This window comes from Onychomys torridus, chromosome 5, assembly GCF_903995425.1.
Source record: "Onychomys torridus chromosome 5, mOncTor1.1, whole genome shotgun sequence".
Taxonomy (NCBI): Eukaryota; Metazoa; Chordata; class Mammalia; order Rodentia; family Cricetidae; genus Onychomys; species Onychomys torridus.
In genome coordinates, this window is record NC_050447.1 from 34,700,545 (window position 1) to 34,722,926 (window position 22,382).

The 22,382-nt window shown below is 43.5% G+C and overlaps 1 protein-coding gene across 1 annotated transcript in view; it reads left to right on the forward strand.

Annotated features, from left to right (window-relative positions):
- The window catches only part of Sntb2 (syntrophin beta 2), an 87,906-nt gene that overhangs the window by 61,699 nt on the left and 3,825 nt on the right, over positions 1-22,382 (forward strand). The window contains exons 3-6 of the mRNA XM_036189001.1: positions 477-687; positions 8,060-8,202; positions 11,903-12,099; positions 20,320-20,504. Of these exons, the coding sequence (XP_036044894.1) occupies positions 477-687; positions 8,060-8,202; positions 11,903-12,099; positions 20,320-20,504 (736 nt within the window). The remainder of the gene's footprint in view (positions 1-476; positions 688-8,059; positions 8,203-11,902; positions 12,100-20,319; positions 20,505-22,382) is intronic.

Below are 22,382 nucleotides of genomic sequence, written 5' to 3' on the forward strand. Positions count from 1 at the left end.
TAGCTTTGTGTGGTAAAATTCACTTGTAATCCTAGCACTTGAGAGCTGAAGGCCAGAGGAGTGGGCATTCAGGGTCATCCTCCACTACATAGCAAGTAATTAGCGTACATGGTATACACACAGCCCTGTCTTTTATATCCATAATGTACGTGTGTGTGTGCTTGTGTGTGTGGGGGGGGGGTTCGTGCCTGCAGTGTCCAACAGGCACCAGTTCTCTTTCTTTGACATGGGAATTGAGGCAAAGCGAAAGTGAAGTGTCCCACTATTGACCATCCCATATGCATGGCACAAGTCCAGCCATTAGTCCCGATTCTTAGCCAAACATTTGTGGGTTTCTCTGGAATTGGACTCTGAGGAATTCAAGTGTCTCTACTTGAAAATCACAGTATTAGACTAGATTTGCAGTTAGTATGTTAACTCTAGTGGTGTGATGACTTGGAACCTAGTTCATTTTTCTTTTTTCTCTCTCCATACAGATTGATAGAGCTACATTCTCCTGATAGCAGGAACACCTTGATCCTACGCTGCAAAGACACGGCCACAGCACACTCCTGGTTCGTAGCTATCCACACCAACATAATGGCTCTCCTCCCACAGGTACTGGCTGAACTCAATGCCATGCTTGGTGCAACCAGTACAGCGGGAGGCAGCAAGGAAGTCAAGCACATTGCCTGGTTGGCAGAACAGGTAGGCAGGAGGCAGAGCACGGGATTTACTCATCGCCACTCAGAGTTAGTGGCATATAATCTCTCTCTCACTCTCTCCCTGTCTCCATCCTGTGTGTGTGTGTGTGTGTGTGTGTGTGTGTGTGTGTGTGTGTGAATGAGTGAGCGAGTGAGCGACAGGGTCTCACCGTGTAGACCAGGCTGGCCTAGAACTCACAGAGAACCACCTGTCTCTGCTTCTACAGTGCTGGACTACAGGTGTGCACCACCATGCCTGCCATCTCCCGACACATCTGTAGATGATGTATCGATTATTATGGATCACTCAGTCCTTAGATATAGCCACATTGCAGCTCTTCTATTTTGTTTCTCCTCCTTCCCTTCTCTCTCCAGTTTAGCTACTGATCTCTAATCCTCACCTCCAGCAGCAGAATTAACGTTTATGGTATCATCAAGGGGGTTCCTGTTACCATCTCTCTAAACAACATGGGATACTTTTTGTGATTTAGGACTAGAGTCGTGAGCCTAGAGAGGTATCTCTGGTTAAGAGTGTTTCCTGTGCAATCATGAAGACCAGAGTTCAGACACCAGCACCTTCATAACAAGCTGTGTTGTACAATTGCCTATAACTCCTGTTCTAAGGAATCCAACACCTTTTCCTATCCTCCATGCTCCATCTACACACACATCAAACACAAACACACAAATATAATCTTTAAATGGGTGTCTGGGTCAGTGAACTGTGTATGAATAGCACATAGCAACACACTTTGACTCTGCCGAAATAGCAAGCAAGAAGCCTCAGACATCATGAGAATAAATGGACTATGTTTTACTGGAATTTTAGAAAAGCAGGTTGAAGAGTGGATTTGACCCAGAGGTCCTAGTTTCTCCACTCTTTCTGTAGACTATTGGCAGTGTTCTCATGGGCAACAGTCTCTAGTTTATGTCCCTGACTTAGAACTTAAAATATACAAAATACAGCATTGGAGACAAAACTCCATGGTAAAACATTTGTCTGGGGGTTGGGGATTTAGCTCAATGGTAGAGCGCTTGCCTAGCAAGCACAAGGCCCTGGGTTCTTCGATCCTCAGCTCCAAAAAAAAAAAAACACTTGTCTGATACATACAAAGTCCTAGGCCTAATCTCCAATACCAGAGGAAGGAAATGTATAAAATATTTTACAAGCCATTAAACAAGATTCAATTTAGTCCATAACTGAAAAGTGAAAAGAAAAGAGCCATGAAAGCTAAGTGGATGCCGAATGAGGGGAAGGGAGAACTGAAGAGCACAAGTCTTAGATCCCAGGTTCAGCACACAGGGAAAAGGGTCATGTACTATCCAGTTACATCCCTCCCTGTCAGCTGGGACAGCAAGGGCCACACAGAGAAACCCTGTCTTGGAAAAAAACAAACAAACCTTGCCTTTATTACTGTACTGTACTGCTCCTATCACCCGAATTCATATCCTTTGCCCTAGTCAATCTTTAGATATTTTCTTTATGCAAATGAAAGAAAAATATGAGTACATATTCTTTTTCTCTTAAAAAAATTCGTGTGTGTCTTTGTGAGCATGGCCTGCACATACCACAGAGAACATGTGGAGGTCAGAGGGTAAAGGACAACGTTGTGGAGTCAGGCTTGGTTGTTTTTGTTGTTGTTGGTTGGTAGGTTTTTTTGTTTTGTTTTCTTTTGTCTATTTGTTTGTTTGTTTTGAGACAGAGTTTCTCTGTATAACAGCCCTGGCTGTCTTAGAACTCTCTTTGTAGACCAGGCTGGCCTTGAACTCACAGAGATCCGCCTGCCTCTGCCTCCCGAGTGCTGGGATTAAAGGCGTGCGCCACCACCTCCCAGCCTGTGAAGTCAAGTTGTCCTCCCACTTTTGGTGGGTTCTGGGGATCAAGCTCAGGTCACCAGGCTTGCTCATGAAGTATTTTACCCACTGAGCTATTTTCTTTTTATTTAAACTGTCTGTCTGAAGAGCTTTCCATACAATACATAAAGAGCTATCTTATTCTGTAAAATATTCTGTTCTGTAGCTAATAAGAATGTTCCCAGCTTTGTTGTCTTAATATTTTATTATTACAAACAATACTGTAGTAGATCCTTGTAGCTTATCTTGTCATACATGTAATTATCTAAACTTTCTGGTCTTTGCTCACATGGATCAGATAACAAGGGAACCTATATTATCTGAATATATTTGGGCCCTAAGATTATATCTGGGAGTAGGGTATAATGGCACACACACACACACACACACACACACACACACACACACACCTTTAATTCTAACAGAGGCAGGAGGACCTTTGAGTTCCAGGACAGGTAGGGTTACACAGAGAAACTTTGTCCCTAATAAATAAATAAAATACATACATACATATGTACACGTACATACATACATACTTTGTTGGCCAGGGCCCGTGCAGTGGCTGTGGATTCAGTATTTACTGCCCAAGCCTGATGACCTGGGTTTAATCCTCAGAGCCTCATGAATGTAGGAGATAGCCAGCTCCACAAAACTGTCCTCCGACCTCCATAGACACAAGACATGTTTTTTCAAAACCTTTATTTGATGACTTTGTCAAAATACACTGCCTTGAATGAAGTGTTTTGAGACAGGAGAGGTGGAAAGCAGGAGAGGCGTAGACAGAGGCTCGCCTGTGTGCTTCCTTAGCCCCTGTCAGGCAGATAGAACTGTTTCTTTAAAGATATGGAGGCTGGAGAGATGCTCTACAGTTAAGAGCTCTGGCTGCTCCTGCAGAGGACTGGGTTTGGTTCCCAGCGCCCACACGGCAGCTCACAGTCTGTATAACTCGACTCTGGAGAGCGATGCCATGGGCGTGCAAATGCATAGGCATAATGCAGGCAGAACACTCACACACATAAAAGAAATTAAAAAGAACAAATTCAGTTTATATCAGTTCTGGGGTTTGGATAGTGAGAGTTTGGAGATTAGGGATATTTCTCTATCTGAAGGGTAATCTCCAGAAAATGACTGGTTAGAAGAGATGTTAGTTACCCACCTCTAGAAGACCAAGGACTGACTTGAGTCTGGTGCACGACTTTAATCTCAGCACTTAGGAAGCAAAGGCATGTGGTGGATCTCTGTGAGATCAAGGCCAGCCTAGTCTACATTGTGAATTCCAGGGTAGCCAAAGCTACATAAGATCCTGTCTCAAATCAGTAAATAAATAAATATTAAGAGCTTGGGCTAGTGAGATGGCTTGGTGGATAAAAGTGCATGGAACCTGCAATGGAAGCATCCACACTAGCCCTGTGGCATGCTCATACGCAACATATATACTCACACACTAATATTAATAACAGTTTTTAAAACTACAGACTTGAAGTTGGGTGTGGTTGTTCATGTCTGTAATCTCAGCACTCAGGAGGTAAAGGTAAGAGGATTGGGATTTTGTGAACAACCTCTAATACAGAGTGAGTTCTAGGCCAGCCTGGGCTACATTAGGTCCTGTATCAAAAAACTTAAGTGCTAAGAGCTGTCAATGTAGCTCAATTGGTAGATTGTTTGCTTAGCATGCATAAAACCCTGGGTTCCATCCCCAGTTCTGTATAAACCGGGCACACCCGTAAATCTGTGCTCTTGAGGTATAAGCAGGAAGACGAGGAAGTTTAAGGCCTTTGGCTGCTTAGGGAGTTGTGGATACTGGGAACTGAACAAGGTCCTCTGCAAGACCAGTAAGTGCTCTTAAACACTGCACTCCTCTCCAGCCTTAAGATCCAACACTTTTAACAAATTGTAAATTAAACAAAACATTTTCTCCCCCTTCTTTCTCTTTGTCTCTCGAAATTGGACATTACTTATTGATAGTAACATTTTCTTTTAAGGGCCTAAAGTACCTTTTTTGGGAAGAGATATGCTTAATTTAGATTTTTCTAAATGTATATAATCTGGAATAGCCTTCAAAATCTCATTCTTGTAACTCAATGGAAATTTTCATTAAAAAAAATAAGATTATTGACCAGGTGGTGGCAGCACATGTCTTTAATCCCAGCACTCTGGAGGCAGAAGCAGGTGAATCTCTGTGAGTTCCAGGACAGCCAAAGCTACACAAACTCTGTCTCAAAAACCAAAATAAATAAATAAATAAGATTGTTGGAGTTAGGATGTAGCTAAGTTGGTAGTATTTGCTTAGCCTTGGGTTCGAACCCCAATACTACATAAACTCAGCATGGTGATGACTGTCTATAACCCTGTACTTTGGAGGTAGAAGCCGGATAAGAAGTTCAAGGTCATCCTCAACTACATAGCTAAGTGTGAGGGAGGCCATCCTGGGCACCTGAGACTGTAGGTAGAGAAAAGTAATCTTAGTATCAGTTTAACCATTTGAGAAGATAAATTGGACAATGTCTTCACTACTGTGATTTAAATATTATCCATAACAATCTTGGGATACACTTAGTACTAGTAATCTAGAAATCTCTTTAGGGGCTTTATGATTTAAAAAAAAAAAAAAGTAAGAATCTCAGACTTTTCTCTCTTCATTGTTTTTTAACATTTGTCTATCGTGTCTGTGTTTGTGTATGTACACATATGTGCAAGTCAAGGGCCATTTTAAGGGAATAAGTTCTCTCTATCATTGTGGTTCTTGGGAATTGAACACAGACTGTAGGATTGACAGCAAACTCCCCTCCCTGCTGAGCCATCTCCCTGGCCCTCACTGTTTGTTGAGGCAGGGTTTGCTTGAACTCTCTGTGTAGCCAAGAATGACCTTTAATAGCTGATCCCGCCTTCACTCTCAGGTGCTGGCTGGGCTTAATAGGCATGCACCACTGTGCCTGATAACTGATATTCTTCTACCAGATTGCAGCTAGCCAGAGATGAGAATCTTAGAAAACTAGAGTGCATTGGTTCTCTCACAGGCTAGACTTCATTTCCCACTCCTGGAATCAGGCTGTAGCTTTGGCTAGGAGAAAAGAGACCCAAAGGTGTGAGGTGGCACATCCCTTTAATTCCAGCACTCAGAAGGCAGAGGTACGCAGATCTTTGTGAGTTCAAAGCCATCCAGGGCTACAGCGTGAGACCCTGTCTCAAAAGAATCTAAGACCCTGAGTTAAATGTTTTTAGTATATGCCGGGCATGGTGGTACACACCTTTGATCTTAGCAATTGGGAGACTGAGGCATGTGGATCTCTATGAATTTGAGGCCAGCCTGGTCTACATAAACCCGGTACAAAAAAAAAAAAAAATTTACAACACAGAACCAGATGATTTAGGTCTCTTGAAGATTCTAAGTGTGTCTTTAAAATGTTCTGCCACATCCAAATTACCTTCAGAAGATTTTTGTGTTTTTTGGTCTGTTTGTTTTAATGCGTTTGGATGTTACATTTGTATCTTTGCACCACATGAAAGACTGGTGCCAACAAGGCCAGAAGGGGTCGTTTTGGGGTCCTCTGGAACTGGAGTTACAACTGAACCTGGGTCTTCTGGAAGAGTGCCAGTACTCTTAACCACTGAGCCATCTCTTCAGCTCTCTTTGGAAGTCTTAAAGAAAAGAAAGAAGGGGTTGAGGATTTAGCTCAGTGGTAGAGCGCTGGCCTAGCAAGTGCAAGGCCCTGGGTTCGATCATCAGCTCTGAAAAAAAAGAAGAGAAAAGAAAGAAAAGGTGATTCTGAAGAAAGCTATGGAAGAGACAAGTAATTCACCAGCTTGAGTTCTCTTGGAGGCAGTCAGGGATGACTTGGGGGCAGGGTAAGAACAGTGCTCTTCAGCAGCCTTACTGCAGAGGGCCAGGGTTTTGATGGTGGCGGGACTTTTCTTGAACGTAGTCCTTTGCATTTTGGCCCTGGATCCTTGACGTATGAATAAGTAGTAGGTGGCCATTTTCCTAGATCTTTAAACTTCCTAGATAACTGAGCTTTATGCAGATAAAAATATGTATATTTGAAGCCAAAACATGTACTTCCTAAATAAAGTGAAGAACTCTTACATTTGTGTTTTCCAAAATAACAGTGTAGCACTGGGGACCTAGTTCAACAGTATAGCCATTGCCTAGAATGAGGCCCCTATTTAAATCAGAGTATCAGAAAGACAAACTGCATCGTATCCAGTTTTTTTATACTTATTATTGTGTATGCATTTGATGTGTATGTGTGTATGAGTGCAGGCTTATGCATTCTACAGTCCATGGAGAAGATCAGAGGAAAACGTTTGGGAGTTTGTTTTTTTCCTTCCACCGTGGCCTTTAGGGATCAAACTCAGGTTGTCAAGTTTATATGGCAAGTACTTTTTAAAATGATGAGCCATCTCATTGACCCATGGTCAACAATTTTTTGAAACAAAATAGGCTATAATTTACTATAGTAAGTTCTACAACATACAGAATTATGTTGTTTTAAAATATATTGTTATAAAATATTCAAAATACTAATTAATATACATTTTGTGTTTTGGATTGCAACGAACAATGTCTGTATTTTTTTTCTTTCTTTTTCTTTCTTTTTAATGTACATTGGTGCTTTGCCTGCATGTATGTCTGTATGAGGGTATCAGATTCCTTGGAACTGGAGTTATAGATAGTTGTGAGCTGCCATGTGGGTTCTAGGAACTAAACCTGGGTCCTCTGGAAGAGCAGCCAGTGCTCTTAACCACTGAGCCATCTTTCCAGCCCCAAACAATGTTTCTCTTCTCTTCTCTTCTCTTCTCTTCTCTTCTCTTCTCTTCTCTTCTCTTTTCTTTTTGGTTTTTCAAGACAGGGTTTCTCCGTGTAGCTTTGCACCTTTCCTGGAACTCGCTTTAGAGACCAGGCTGGCCTCGAACTCACAGAGATCCGCCTGCCTCTGCCTCCTGGTTGCTGGGATTAAAGGTGTGCGCCACCACCGCCCGGCCTGTATTTCTTAACTGTAGGTTGAATTTTTTGTTTTGCTTGTTTTGTTTTTTTGAGGCAAGGCCTCACTATATAACTCTGGCTAGACTTGAACTCACAGAGATCTACCTGCCTCTATCTCCTGAGTGCTGAAATTACAAGCATGAACCACACCATACTCAGCTTCCTTCCTGCAGATCTTAGTCAAAACATTACATATAGATTCTCCAGTAGAAGATATGAGTTTCCATCCTGTTCTTAAAAGATATATAACAGTGTATATTACTTAGAATTGGTGATGCTCAGTTTTTAAGGAATGGGGTAAAATTATCATGTCACTACATAATGCCTGTGACTTGTTAACTTTTTAAATACACCCCACTTCACACTTCCCGGAGGGGAATACCGACCTATGGAAGTAACTTCATGAGGATGATTCTGTATCTCAAATCTTTTAGGGTGGGGAGCAAAACAAAGACCCCCAGTGTTAGTTCAAGTCACTTCTGCAAAAAGCTCATCGTTCTCATAGTTAGCTCTGATTCTGATCTCACCATTGTAACAGGCAAAACTAGATGGTGGAAGACAGCAGTGGAGGCCTGTTCTCATGGCTGTGACCGAGAAGGATTTGCTGCTTTATGATTGTATGCCATGGACAAGAGATGCCTGGGCATCGCCATGTCATAGCTACCCTCTTGTTGCCACAAGGTAAGACAAAAGGAAAAAAAAATACTCTTAAGTGTACTATAAAATGAATTCTACTGCCTTTGGTGCCTAAAATAGCATTTAAGAAGCTAACATAGACAAAATGGTTTTTCCCCAACTCATCATTTTGCAGCTCTTAACAGAATAAATTGTTTCAGTCCCTCTGTGTGTGTGCTGTTTAAGTTGGTGAGAGTGGCTGATCCTTTTAAAACTTGGTTAGTCATAGAGACGGTAGGTGTTTGGGTGTTTGGTTTCTGTGCTGTTGACTGAGCCTAGAAAACCACTGAAATTGTAGCAGCCTTTGGAGTAGGTGACGAAATGCTTTAAAGCAGACTGTGGTAAGTGGATAAGCCACTCCACTTAGCCAGAATATCTTTGCAACAACAAAGCACATGGCCATGAACACGGCTTTGTCCTGAAGCCACAGAATGTTCCCACTGGCACAAATATGTGGAGTTAGACAGGACAGTAGAGAGATGGACACTTGTGGTGTCTTAAAAGACAGTAACTGTAACTAGAAACATACTCAAGTTCAGTTTTACGGGGATTTTAGAGTCAGGTGTGGTGTAACTGAAAAGCCCCACAGGCCGCTTTTAGGATTCATTTACAAGTTTCTCTCAGTGCAGTAAGCAGAATCCACGAGAAGTCCGTGTTCTCTCTTGAGCTGGAGCTGCCTCTTGGAGATGCTTTGTTGGAACTGCCATTTACCCCTGATGGAAGGGCAAGTGGAAGGTAGTCTAGGGGTTCCTCAGATGGGGAGCCGCTCCGAAAAGTACTTGGTAGCGAAAGAAGGAAGTGCTGGACCCACCTGCTGTGCCCCATAGAGAACACTGAATGTTTTCTGTTCTGAACAAGCACAAATTTGCTTTTGTGACAGGGTTTCGCTATGTAGGCCTAGCAGGCCTAGAACTTAATATCTAACCCGGCTAGCCATGAACTCAGAGGTCCATCTACCTCTGCCTTCTAAGATCTGGAAGTAAAGGTGTGTGCCTCCACGTGCCGCCTGGTCTCATGAAAATAGTCTCAAATCGTCATAGAGCAAGCTTTCCTGGGTTTCAGTGCACAACAGAGTTAAAGCATCTCCTGAACTTGAGGACAGGAAGGTGTGCTTTCCTTAATTTCTTGAGGGTAGAAGCATCTTGTAGAAGACATAAATGTCAGTACCCATGCCCTCACTGAAGTAAAGCTAGTCTGACATCAAAAACCATGATGTCATCTAGGAATGTCCCACGGTGCTTGTGTATGGTGCCCCACTTACTCTACTTTGTCTGGCTTGCACTGAGAGCAGGACAGGAATCCTACAAAAACAAGGACATGTTGCCACAGTTACGCTTAGACCAATTAACTTGTATCCCAAAGATTTAGAACACTAAATAAACCTTCATTCCATAATACTAGAAATTATAGTCACTCATAAACAAGCAGTTTCTGTCTGTTAGATGTCGCTCATCAGAGGCCTTTAATAGTAAGGAAAACGGGGCAGTTGTGTATTTAAAGGAGTAGGTCTGCCCAGAGCCTTCTTAGGTGTGACATGAAAAACAAATGCAGCCGGGCAGTGGTGGCGCACGCCTGTAATCCCAGCACTCAAGAGGCAGAGCCAGGCGCATCTCTGTGAGTTTGAGGCCAGCCTAGGCTACAGAGCAAGATCCAGGAAAGGTGCAAAGCTACACAGAGAAACCCTGTCTCAAGAAAAAAAAAAAAAGAAATGCAAAGCCAAATATGGCCGCATGTACCTGTAATCCTGGCATTTGAGAGGTAGAAACAGTGAAATGAGGAGTTCGGGATTGGGCTGGGCTACATGAGAGCCTATGTGAAAAGAGAAAAAAAGCTTGCCACATGAGGAAAAAGAGTGAGAGAGAGTGTTTGTGCTTCAAGTAGCATCAAGAATGAAGCCAAGAGGAGCTGGCAGACAACTCAGTTGGTAAAGTACTTGCTGTATGAACATTAGACCTGAGTTCAGATACCCAGAACCCCTGCAAAACCAGGAAAGATGCAATCCCAGTCCTGGGGAGGCAGAGATGGGCAGACCCCTGGAGCTCACTGCCTGTTAGTCTACTGGGATCAGTGAGCTCCAGGTTCAAATGAATGGACAGGAAAAAAGATAGCAGAAACATATAGGAAAGGAAAAGAACGATCTTGATTATCTATAAAAATAAGTAATCCCCGGTAAATTAATAATGAATCATGTTTCAAACTTCAAGATCAAGTAACATTGTTAGATTTCTGTAAAGTAACAGCTACAGTTTATGTTGGATTACATACACATTTAGTTTGTTTTGGTTTTGGTTTTGGTTCTGGTTTTTCAAGACAGGGTTTCTCTGTGTAGTCCTGGCTGTCTTGGAACTTACTCTATAGACCAGGCTGGCCTTGAACTCACAGAGATCCACCTGCCTCTGTCTTCTGAGTGCTGGGATTAGTGTGTGCGCCACCATGTCTGACTCACATTTAGATTCTTAGAAATCAAAACTCTGGGGTGTGTGTGTGTGGGTGTGTGTGTGTGTGTGTGTGTGTGTGTTCTCTGAATACATGACATTTTTGGCAATACCTGGAGGTGTTGAAGGGAATTTTTATTTTAGGTCTTTCCTAATATCAATGCTTGGTACACAACACAGGCAGAAAGACTTGATGTTCTAGGTGTGGATTTTCCTATAAGCTTTCTCTTTGACTGGGAAAGACAGAACCCAAGGACAACATGGCTCCTGTACCATGTGGACAATTGAGTGGTATTGAGCTTGTGGAACTAAAATGGCACAAACTGCTAAAGCTCGTCTTTTCATGAGCTTATTTAGCTTCCTCACAAAAGTGGGGGTGGGGGGCATTTGGCAATGTGTCCTAACCAATGACTCCTCCCCAAGTCCAGCAGCTGGTTTGAATTAGATCCCCTCTGTCAAATATTTCAAAATCACATCTCAGAGGAAACTCTCCTCCTGGATTGATGTTTTGTAATGTCTGACATGGATTAGCAATCAAACTGAGTGTGGTAGAATACCCTGTTGCTTTCCTCTGTGCTCCATCTCACCTGGATCATATGTGGAGTAATCTTAAAACTTAAAGCTGTCTGAGCTCGCTCATGTTCACCTGGCATGTAAGTTCTTCAGGAATCGGTTTAGTAACACAGTTCTCAGGGGTAACTCCATAGGGCAAGTCTGTAAGTTCAAACGTATCTTATGGTAATACTGTATAATTATGAAATGTTATTTGTGGTTTTCGCTGTGCTGATGGTTGCCCTGGGGTAAGTAAAAGTGCTGATACCTTTATATGTTTCAGGGCAATTGGCAACCTATCACATGCACAGAACACACCTGTGTCAGTAAGCATTGTGTTCCCCAAATGGCCTTTGGGGGTGGGGACTCAGTTTAATTTTAAAATGTCTTTATTGAAGTTGTAAAAACTCAGTGTAGGGTAGAGAGATTGCTCAGTGGGGGAGAGTGCTTGTTTCAAGCACACACGAGTTCTGGTCCCAGCACCCAGGTAGAAAGTCAGGCATCCTGCACGTGCCTGTATCCTGCCTCCTGTGACACCAGGGATTATTCTGTAGGATTAAAGAATAGTATCTACTTCAAAATATCACAGTCTGGTTTTGAAATGCATTTATCTGAAAACTGCTGAAGGTTTTTACAAGTTTCTGCTTACCAATGGGCATAAATTCCTGACATTTTCTTCCATTAATTACTTTAGCTCTCTGTTCTGTTTGTGGTCCTAGACTGGTTCATTCAGGTTCTGGATGTCGGTCACCCTCACTTGGATCTGACCTTACCTTTGCTACAAGGACGGGCTCTCGGCAGGGCATTGAGATGCATCTCTTCAGGGTTGAAACACATCGGGATTTGTCGACCTGGACCAGAATACTTGTTCAAGGTTGTCATGCTGCTGCTGAGCTGGTCAAGGAAGTCTCCCTAGGTAGAGATACTTGAGTTTGTTTCTTTCTTTCTTCCTGTTTGTTTGTTTGTTTGTTTGCAACAGGGCCTCACATAGCCTGTCCTGGACTGGAACTCAGTATGTGGCAAGGATGACCTTGAACTCTTGATCCTTCTGCTCCACTTCCCCAGGACTGTGGTTACAGGTGTACACGACACTCCTGGCCCTGACTCTGGGTTTCTAACAGTAATTAGAGTATCTTTCAGGGTTTATTTTTATTGATGTGTGTGGGCATGTGTTTGTGTATATGTGCCACGTGTGTACAGATGCCCCTGGAGAACAAAAAAGGGGCAGCTGAAGAGACAGGATTTGCTTCTGTGGGTGCTGGGAAGCAAACTGGAGTCCTTCAGAAGACTGAAGTATGTGCCTTTAAAAGCTGAACCGTCCCTCCTGGCCGCTGACATTAATTAAAATGGAGCTGCTCAGCTTTAAAGTAAAACCACCGTTGTGTGTGCCGACTGTAAACTGTGTTAAAACACTAGGTAGCTCAAGTGGTGATGGTGGGAAGAAATCTGGTGTCTGTCTCACTGACAGAGCTTTCCTTTCCTTGCCACATGGCATTAAGAACCCTACTACCGCCTGGCGGTGGTGGCTCACGCCTTTAATCCCAGCAGTCGGGAGGCAGAGGCAGGTGGATCTCTGTGAGTTCGAGGCCAGCCTGGTCTACAGAGTGAGTTCCAGGAAAGGCGCAAAGCAACACAAAGAAACCCTGTCTCGAAAAACCAAAAAAAGAAAAAGAAAAAAAAGAAAGAAAAAAAAAAGATTTGGCATCTAAGGCATGGCTAGACACCCTTAAATACAAGCATCTGGCGATATTGTAGCTACAGAAAATAAAATGTTTGGAACAGGAGTTTCTCTTCAAAGGTTTGAAAATACTCTGTCAACACTTAGTACTTCAAGGAGCTGGTTGCCATGTGTCTGCTGTGGAAGCGCCCCCTGGAGGCTAGTCCCTGCTGGCATTGTGTTCCACTGTGGACGCGCCCCCTGGTGGCGAGTCACCATGAACCCGGTGGCGTTTCACGCACACTAAGCACACAGGTTTAATTTCAGTTTGCCTTTCGGTTTGACAAAGGCTAGGGTCAGTTTGGCTGGGACTTGAGTTGCAGTTCTTTTAGAGAGCCAGCGCTTTGTGCCCCTCCGTCTCTCTCCAGATGGCTCTCACTCATGCCTGGATTCAATGCCCGGAGGATATGCAGTGTGGACCCCCTTCATTCATTAAAGGCGCAAAATGTTTGCTGTGTGCTTTAGTATTTACCAAGAGCTATGCTTTTAATGAGAGAGATAAAAGTAAATAAGCCCTTATTTCCTGTCCTTGACTAAAAGCTGTGAGAAGAGTACAGTGTCCTATTAGCCCCTGTAATTAGCTTGTTGATTAGACTTACTAGGGGCTTTTCTTACACCGTTGAGCAGGAGTGCTACCCCAGCCTGTCTCTGACACACTTCTAGTCTTCTCCCTTCAAAGTCGCCCTGAAATTCTCAAAAGCACTTGGGTCAGGGTCTGTTTGTCTCTCTCCACCCCTCCCCATCTCCCTGCTTCATTCTCTCTCTCTCTCTGTCTCCTGTTCTGCTGTAAGGTGAGGTCAACGAACTTTCCAGAGACATTGAAACTCTAGAACTACAAGTTAACAAAGTAACTGATCCCAGAGTAGTGTAGAAGCAGGATTTGTGGCATAAGACATCTGTATCATTAGGTCTTCACCCTCTTAATAATACCAGTCTTTGGTTTTAGGAAGTGGAGCTCAGTGGTACCATGTAGGGGTCTGAGATTCAGTCTTCAGCACTACCGAAAGAATAAATAAAAAGACATGGGCTGGGAAAAAGTGCTTGCCACACAGCATGAAGACCCAAGTTCAATCCCCAGAACTCATGTCTACATCTAAATCCAGCTGTGCTGACTTGTGTATGTAGTTCCATGCCAGGAAGGTAAAGAAGAATCCCTGGGACTCAGTGGCCAGACCAACAAGAGACTTTTCTTGTTTCTTAAAAAAAAAAAAAAAAAAAGATGCATAGCAACTGGGGAGGAACAGTTTCCAAAGTCTGGCCTCTGGCCTCTGCACACATGCACCTGTGCATGCACCTACACATACACATAAAGGTACAAAGTAAGTAACATGCTTACATTCATTTCAGTACAACACTGATTGACCCCTTAGTGAATAAATTTCTTCTCCTCCTGACTTTAGTAAAGTATGTTAATATTAGGGACCTGTTAAGTTAACCTTTAAGGTGGGCAGAGGCAGGCAAATCTCTGAGTTCAAAGCCAGCCTGGTCTACAGAGCTATTCCAAGACAGCCAGGGATACACAGAGAAACCCTATCTTGGAAAAAAGAAAGTTACTTTTAAAAGGTATGTCTTTCTATTCAGTAATTCCCCATATGATGTGAAAAAGCTAATGTCCCTTCATGAGTTTAAGACATAGTGACCAGATTTGGGGGATGGCGAGTGTCATGGAGGAAAGAGTGTGTCAGGGAGAGGACGGGGAAAACACCATTTGGCATGGATTAGACCGAGGTTAACAGTGTCCACCGAGACTAGATGAAATGTTTACTTTTTTTAAAGATCTGTTTATTTTTGTGTGCTTTAGTATTTTGCCTGCAGGTATGTCTGTGTAAGGGTGCTGGGTCCCCTGGACCTGGAGTTACAGACAGTTGTGAGCTGCCATGTGGATGCTGGAAGTTAAACCTGGGGCCTCTGGAAGAGCAGCCAGTGCTCTCAACCCCTAAGCTGTCTCCAGTCCCCATGTTTTTAGTTTTTTAACAAACATACAAATTAATAGATTTCACTGGGAAGTGATGGTGCACGCCTTTAATCCTAGCACTTGGGAGGCAGAGGAAGGCGGATCTCTGTGAGTTCAAGGCCAGCCTGAACTCTACAGCATGAGTTCCAGGAAGGATCCAAAGCTACAAAGCAAGCCTGTCTCAAAAAAACAAAAAAGAAAAAAAAATTAATAGATTTCATTATAACATTTAACTTTTAGATATGAGTGTTTTGCCTACATGTATGTATGTGCACCGCATGGATGCAGTGCCCATGGAAGCCAGAAGAAGGTGTTAAATAACCTGGACCTGGAGCCACAGACAGTTGTGAGCTACTGTATGGATGCTGGGATAGAAACGCGAGCAGCCAGTGCTCTTACTGCTGAATTCTCCCCCACCTATTCATTATAACGTTTTCATACGTGCATATCAGTGTGTTTTGCTCATAATCACCCCCTTTACACTCACTTGTTCCCATACTGTTCCTCTTCTCTCCCTCAAATAGTCCTTGTCTTAGTTAGTATTACTATTGCTGTGATGGAACACCATGACCAAAAACACCTTGGAGAGGAGAGGGTTTATTTCACTCACAGTTCCATGTAACAGTTCATCATTGAAATCTGTGAGGGCAGGAACTCAAGCAGGGCAGGAACCTGGAGGCAGGAGCTGGTGCAGAAGCCATAGAAGGGTGCTGCTTCCTGGCTTGCTCATCATGATTTCCTCAGCCTGCGTTCTTATAGAACTCAGGACCACCAGCCCAGGGTTGGCACCACTCCAATAGGCTGAGCCCTTTCCCATCAATCACTAAGAAAATGCCCTACAGGCTTACTTACCATTAGACCTGATCTCATGGAGGCATTTTCTAATTAAGGCTCCTTCCTCTCTGATGACTCTAGCTTGTGTTAAGCCTGGCCCCACGATGCCTTTTTTTAAAAAAATAAACTAAAATGTATTTTGTTTTGTTTTTTGAGATAAGTTGTTCTAAAACCATGCTGTTCTTGAACTTCCTATATATCCAGTACTCCTGATCCTTTTCCCTGAGCCACAGTAAGACTGTCTCTAAATAAATCAGGGGCTGAAGAGATAGCTTAGTGGTTAAGAGCACTGGCTGCTCTTCCAGAAGTTATCAATATAATTCCCAGCAACCACAAGGAGTCTCACAACTATCTGTAATTCCAGTCACAAGGGATGCAAGTCTGCCTTCCTGACACCAGGCACATACATGGTACACAGACATAAACACAGGCAAAACACTTACATACATAAAATAAAAATAAATACAACAGGCTGGGCGGTGGTGGCACACGCCTTTAAACCCCAGCACTCAGGAGGCAGAGGCAGGCGAATCTCTGTGAGTTCGAGGCCAGCCTGGTCTACAGAGTTCCAAGACAGGCTCCAAAGCTACACAGAGAAACCCTGTCTTGAAAAACCAAAAAATAAATAAATATAATTAAATAAAACAAAAAAATATAAAATAGAGCTAGTGGGATGTCTCAGTGTATGTATGAGAATCCCTGACAGCCTGAATGCAGTCCCAATATCCACTTGGTAGAGTGAGGGAGCTAACTCCCAAACTTGTCCTGTGACTTGCACATGCCCACTGTCTGTGTGTGTGTGTGTGTGTGTGTGTGTGTGTGTGTGTCTGTCTGTCTGTCTGTCTGTCTGTCCCACATACCACAAAATAAATCCCCAGTGTCTAGTCTAGACGTGAACATTCGTATGATCTTCCTGCTCCTTTTCAAGGTTGAAGCAACCATAAACAAGATTCTGTTTTTCAGCCAGGTGGTGGTGGCTCAGCCTATCTGGAGGCAGAGGCAGGCGATATCTGAGTTTGAGGCCAGCCTGGTCTACAAAGTGAGTTCCAGGACAGCCAGAGCTACACAGAGAAACCCTGTCTTGGGAAAAGGAAAAAAAGAAAAGAAAAGATTGTGTTTTTCAAGTACCTCTTCTCACATACGTGTTTGCTTTCATTTTCTGACCTCCTGAGGTAACACGGTTCAAAATAGAACATGTGAGAAATCTCAGGGCCTGGGAATGTAGCACAGTACTTGACTACCATATTGTTGTTTTTGCCCTTTTGGGGGCCCACCACCCAGCTTCCAAATAAATCACACATGGAGTCTTTTTTTTTTAAATATTGTTTGTTTTTTAATAATTTATTTAACGTGTGTTGGTATGAAGGTGTCAGATCCCCTGGAACTAGAGTAAGAGACAGTTGTGAGCTGCCATATGGGTTGCTGGGAATTGAAACCTGGTCCTCTGGAAGAGCATCTAGTGTTCTTAACCACTGAGTCATCTTTCCAGCCCCAAGGCTTATCCCTCCTCCCACCCCCAGCTGAGGACCGAACCCAGGGCCTTGTGCTTACTAGGCAAGCGCTCTACCACTGAGCTAAATCCCCAACCCCCTAGGTTTATTCTTTTTTGTTTTGTTTTGTTTTTTCGAGACCAGGTTTCTCTGTAGCTTTGGAGGCTGTCCTGGAACTCGCTTTGTAGCCCAGGCTGGCCTTGAACTCACAGAGATCCACCTGCCTCTTTCTTTCTCCCGAGTGCTGGGATTACAGGCGTGCGCCACCACCGCCCGGCGGTTCATTCTTAATTATAAACACCTGGCCTTAGTGTGGCATGTTTCTAGCCAGCTTTCTTTAACTTAAATTATCCCGTCTTGTTTTGCCTCTGGGCTTTTCCCGTTCACTTACTTCTGTAAATCTTACTCTTACTCCGTGGCTGGCTGTGTAGCTGGGTGGCTGGCCCTGGAGTCCTCCTCCTTCTCTGGCTACTTCTTTTCTCCCAGATTTCTTCTCTATATTCTCTCTGCCTACCAGCCCCGCCCATCCTTTCTCCTGCCTTGCTTTTGGCCAGTTCTTTATTAGACCATCAAGTGTTTCAGAAAGGCACAGTAACACAGCTTCACAGAGTTAAGCAAATATAACATAAACAAAAGTAACACACGTTAAAATAACATTCTACAAAACTACCATGTGAGAGGACCCTCATACCAGCCCATTGTTGGGTTGATGGCTTGCCTTTCCTTGCTGTGACTGGCCCTCACTCACTGCCTCACTCAGCTGTCTTCATGGCACCTTGTACAGCCAGGACTGTAAGAACTTGGGCCATCTTTGAACTTTCTAGATTAGAACTAACCTGCTCCCTTTTAGACCCTGGCCCTCTACTACACACTGGCTTTAGAGATGTTGATAGGACTGTAATCTGGGTGCTTTGGTTAGGCGTGCTGTTACCTCAGCCATTCATGTAGAGAAAGTGCATAGACTGCTTTCCTGGGAGCTGATTGCACCCATGTTTACTCCTTACCCACTAGGTTCCTCCTCTGAGGATAACTTCTAGTTAGTTGTCCAAAACTCATCAAATAGTGCAGAGAAAGACACTACCAATATTCACCTGTTTTTTCCCCAGTTTCCTAAACATATAGCTGCATTAACTAATTGGAGTTTTTGCCTATCCAGTGAGAGAATATATTGGTTACATGGGATGACCTGCTTCAAGAGCCGTTTTCTTGTTAAAATGGAAGCAAAGCTCAGCTCTGATCTTTAGGTGTCACTCTGTAGCCCAGGCTAGCCTTAGGTCGTTGATTCTCCAGTCTGTTTTTTAGTTAAGTGCTGAGATTAGGCATGTGTCCCCATACCCAGGGATCAGAGTTTCTGTTAGCTCACACATACTTTGTTTGGTTGTGCTTTTAATTTTTTTTTTATTATTATTATTACATTAGCTTGTAAGAGTGTGCGTGCATGTGTTGTTTGTGAATCTGTCCTCTCCCTTCACCATGGGGTCTGGGATAGAACAGGCTTGGTGGCAAGCCCATCTTTGTTTTGGGGGTGGGGCTGGCAGTATTTGTTTTGTTCTAGTCTCTGTGGTACTAAGGATTAAACCTAGGGCCTCATTTCCTGCTAGATGAGCACTCTACCACTGCACTACATCCCCAGCCCCTTTGAAAGCATCAACCTTATGAGTCTTGCTGATCATAAACTTTTTTTGGTTTTTCAAGACAGGGTTTCTCCCTGTAGTTTTAGAGCCTGTCCTGGATCTCACTCTGTATGACAGGCTGGCCTCAAACTCACAGAGAGCCACCTGCCTCTGCCTCCCAAGTGCTGGGATTAAAAGTGTGTACCACTGCCACCCAGCTCTAGAAACCTTTCCTAACTTGAGCCTTATTTCAGTTTCAAGTGTAATTGTGTCTTATACATTCTACCTTGTCTAGTTAGGGATTTGTAAAGTCTTTTTGAGAGCAGAGAAATCCCTCATTGTCTCCCCCTCACTACATACTGCTGTTTTTAAAATGATACATGGTGCTGTTACCAGGTGGAAAGGTCATGAGACACCACAAAACCCACTATCAGAGCTTTATTAGGAGGAAGGGAGGGACAGAAAAGAGTAGCCAGGCCTGGGAAGAGGCACGTGCAGAAAGAGGAAGGGTGAGGAAGGAGGAAGAGCAGGAGAGAGGAGGAGTCTGTGTCTGGCTTTTTAAGGATTCCAGTGCACATGCGCAGGTGGGCTTATGGAGCTATGCCACACGTGAATCAGCATGATTGTGCAGGGGATCACGCAGTACACTGCTGATGTAAGACGTAAGACCCTAAGACTCCTTGCTTAGCTACTGAACTGCGCATATGTGATCATACAGCTAGAGGAGCAGCAGAATCCTAACACATACAATTCATATCCAGTTGAACTGAGTCAACAGAGGTTAAGGAAAGTTAGGCTGTACCCTATCTCATCTCAGTCAAGATGCTCTTGCAAAGGACCCAAGTTCAATTCCCAGTACCCAAGTCAGATAACTCACAATCAACTGTAACTCCAGCTCCAAGGAGACTCAGGTCTCATTCACATGCACATACACCCACACATATTATACACATATAGTTAAATATAATACCAGGTGTGGTGGTACATGCCTTTAATCCCTGCATACTGGAGGCAGAGGCAGGTGGATCCCTATGAGTTCAAGGTCAGCCTGGTCTACTTATCAAGTTCCAGGCTATCCAGGGCTGCATAGGAGGATCCTGTCTCAAAAAGAAAGAAAACTCAGCCAGGCTTTGTAGCCCACGCTTATTCTTCCAACACTCGGAATACACAAGCAGGAAGGTCAGGAAGGGTAAGTACACAATTACAGGCCAGCCTGGGGTACATTGAACCCTGTCTTATTTCAATAAAAATGCTAATAATAGGCCTTTTAAAAATATGTGCTGCTTGGTGAATCTCCAGGGGTCCTACTGACCCTCCCTGGATCATTCCAGTTCTAGAGTTTGTGCTGTCACAGTAAGTGCAGAGTAGGAAATCTTTGAAGACATTTATTTTAGGAAATTTTAAGCAGCTTAGGCCTCGTATTCTCAAGAAAAGATTGTTTTTCTTGTTTGAAACTAGAAGAATCCTTTTCTATTTGGTAACTAAAACAAGATCTGTATTATATATGGGTTTTTCTTATCTTTGATAGGCTGCACCTTAAGTGGCCAGGAGGTAAGGTTCACTGTCCACTATGAACATGGGTTCACTATCTCCAGAGACAATGGAGGCTCCAGCAGCGTATTGTACCGCTATCCTTTTGAGCGGCTGAAGATGTCTGCTGATGATGGCATCAGAAATCTCTATCTGGATTTTGGTGGTCCTGAGGGAGAACTGGTGAGAATCTTCCTGAAAACCATGAGCGTGGTGTCTCTTGGACACCGCCCTGCACTGGTCCTCTCTGTCTTTCACATGCTTCTCGGCTGCTTGCTTCCCTTTCTGTTGCTGGATGTTGAATCCAAGGCCTCTGCATGCTGAGCAGTGCTTTACTCCTGAGCAGCACCCCAGCCCTCTCGCTGCTTCTAACCTCCTGTAGCCTAACATTTGACGTTCCGTTAGAGCTAGGACATTGTTCACTGGTTTTCAGGATGGCACTGAGATTGGGTTGGTTTTGGTTTTGTTGTTTGTTTGTAAGACAGGGTTTCTCTGCGTAGCCCTGACTGTCCTGGACTCTATAGACCAGGCTGGCCTCAAACTCAGAGATCTGTCTCTGCCTCCCAAGTGCTGGGACTAAAGGCTTGCACCACCACCACCCAGTGGGATTGGATTTTGTTTTCTTTTCCCCACATTAGGAAACCATTCTCTTTTTTAAAATTTTTTTAAAATATTTATTTCTTTATTATGTATACAGCAAGTATGACTGCAGGCCAGAAAAGAGCACCAGATCTCATTACAGGTGGTTGTGAGCCACCATGTGGTTGCTGGGAATTGAACTCAGGACCTCCAGAAGAGCAGTCAGTGCTCTTAACCTCTGAACCATCTCTCCAGGCCTCTTTTTTTTTTTTAAGTTTTGTCTGAGAACTGGGGAGAGAGTAATGTGTTTGCTCTACATGTGTAAGGACCTGAGTTCAATCCCCCAAAAAATCTACATTAAAGAAGCTGTATGTGTAGCATACATTTGTGATTCCAGCATTGGGGAGGCAGAAATGGGTGGATCCCTGGGCCTTGTTGGCCATCCAGCCTAGCTTAAGTGCCAAGTTCCAGGCCTGTGAGAGACCCTGTTCAAAAAGGGCATGGAAAGAGCCCTAGAGGTGGTTCAGCAAGTAAAGGCGGTTGACACCAGACCTCAGGACCTATGATGGATTCCTAGCACTCACATGCTAAGAGGAAAGAACCAACTTCATAAGCTGTCTTTTGACACATATACACAAACACATGCACAAGTGTATATACACAATAATAAAGAAATGTAATTTAGTAATGAATGCCATAAGTGTAATTAATTCAAGATTGAATATAATTCATGCCACTGAATTGTGAACTTAAAAATGGTTATAATTGCAAATGTTATGTTAACTTAAAAAAAATAAGGTGGGCCTGGAGAGATGGCTCAGAGGTTAAGAGCACCGACTGCTCTCAGAGGTCCTGAGTTCAATTCTCAGCAACCACATGGTGGCTCACAACCATCTGTAATGAGATCTGGAGCCCTCTTCTGTCTGTATACATAATAAATAAATAAATAAACCTTAGAAAAATAAATAAATAAGGTAGAATGTAGTCACCATACATTATATGTGTGTATGAAATTGAAGACAGCGATGTTCTACAACAAGAAATGGTGATGGTGTCCTGGGCCTATGAGGATGCTGGACTAAAGTCTATCAAATTGTGCAAACAGCAAAATTGTATACTATGTGAATTATCTGTCAATAAGGATTTTATAAAACGAAAGAAAAAAAAAGAAATGTAATTTAGGCATTGAAATGTAGTGCTTGCCTAGCATGCACAAAGCTCTGTGTTTGATCTCCTGCACCACATAAATCTGGGCATGGAGTCACATCCCTATAATCTCAGCACCTTGGAAATCCAGGCAAGCAGACTAGGAATTCAGGGTCATCCACAGTTATGCAATAAATTTGAGGCTCACCTGGGCTCCAAGAGACTGCATTTAAAAAAATAGAAGTGGGGCCGGTGCGGCGGCAGTGCACACCTTTGACCCGAACACTCAGGAGGCAGAGGCAGCAGCTCTGTGTGAGTTCCAGGCCAGCCTGGGCT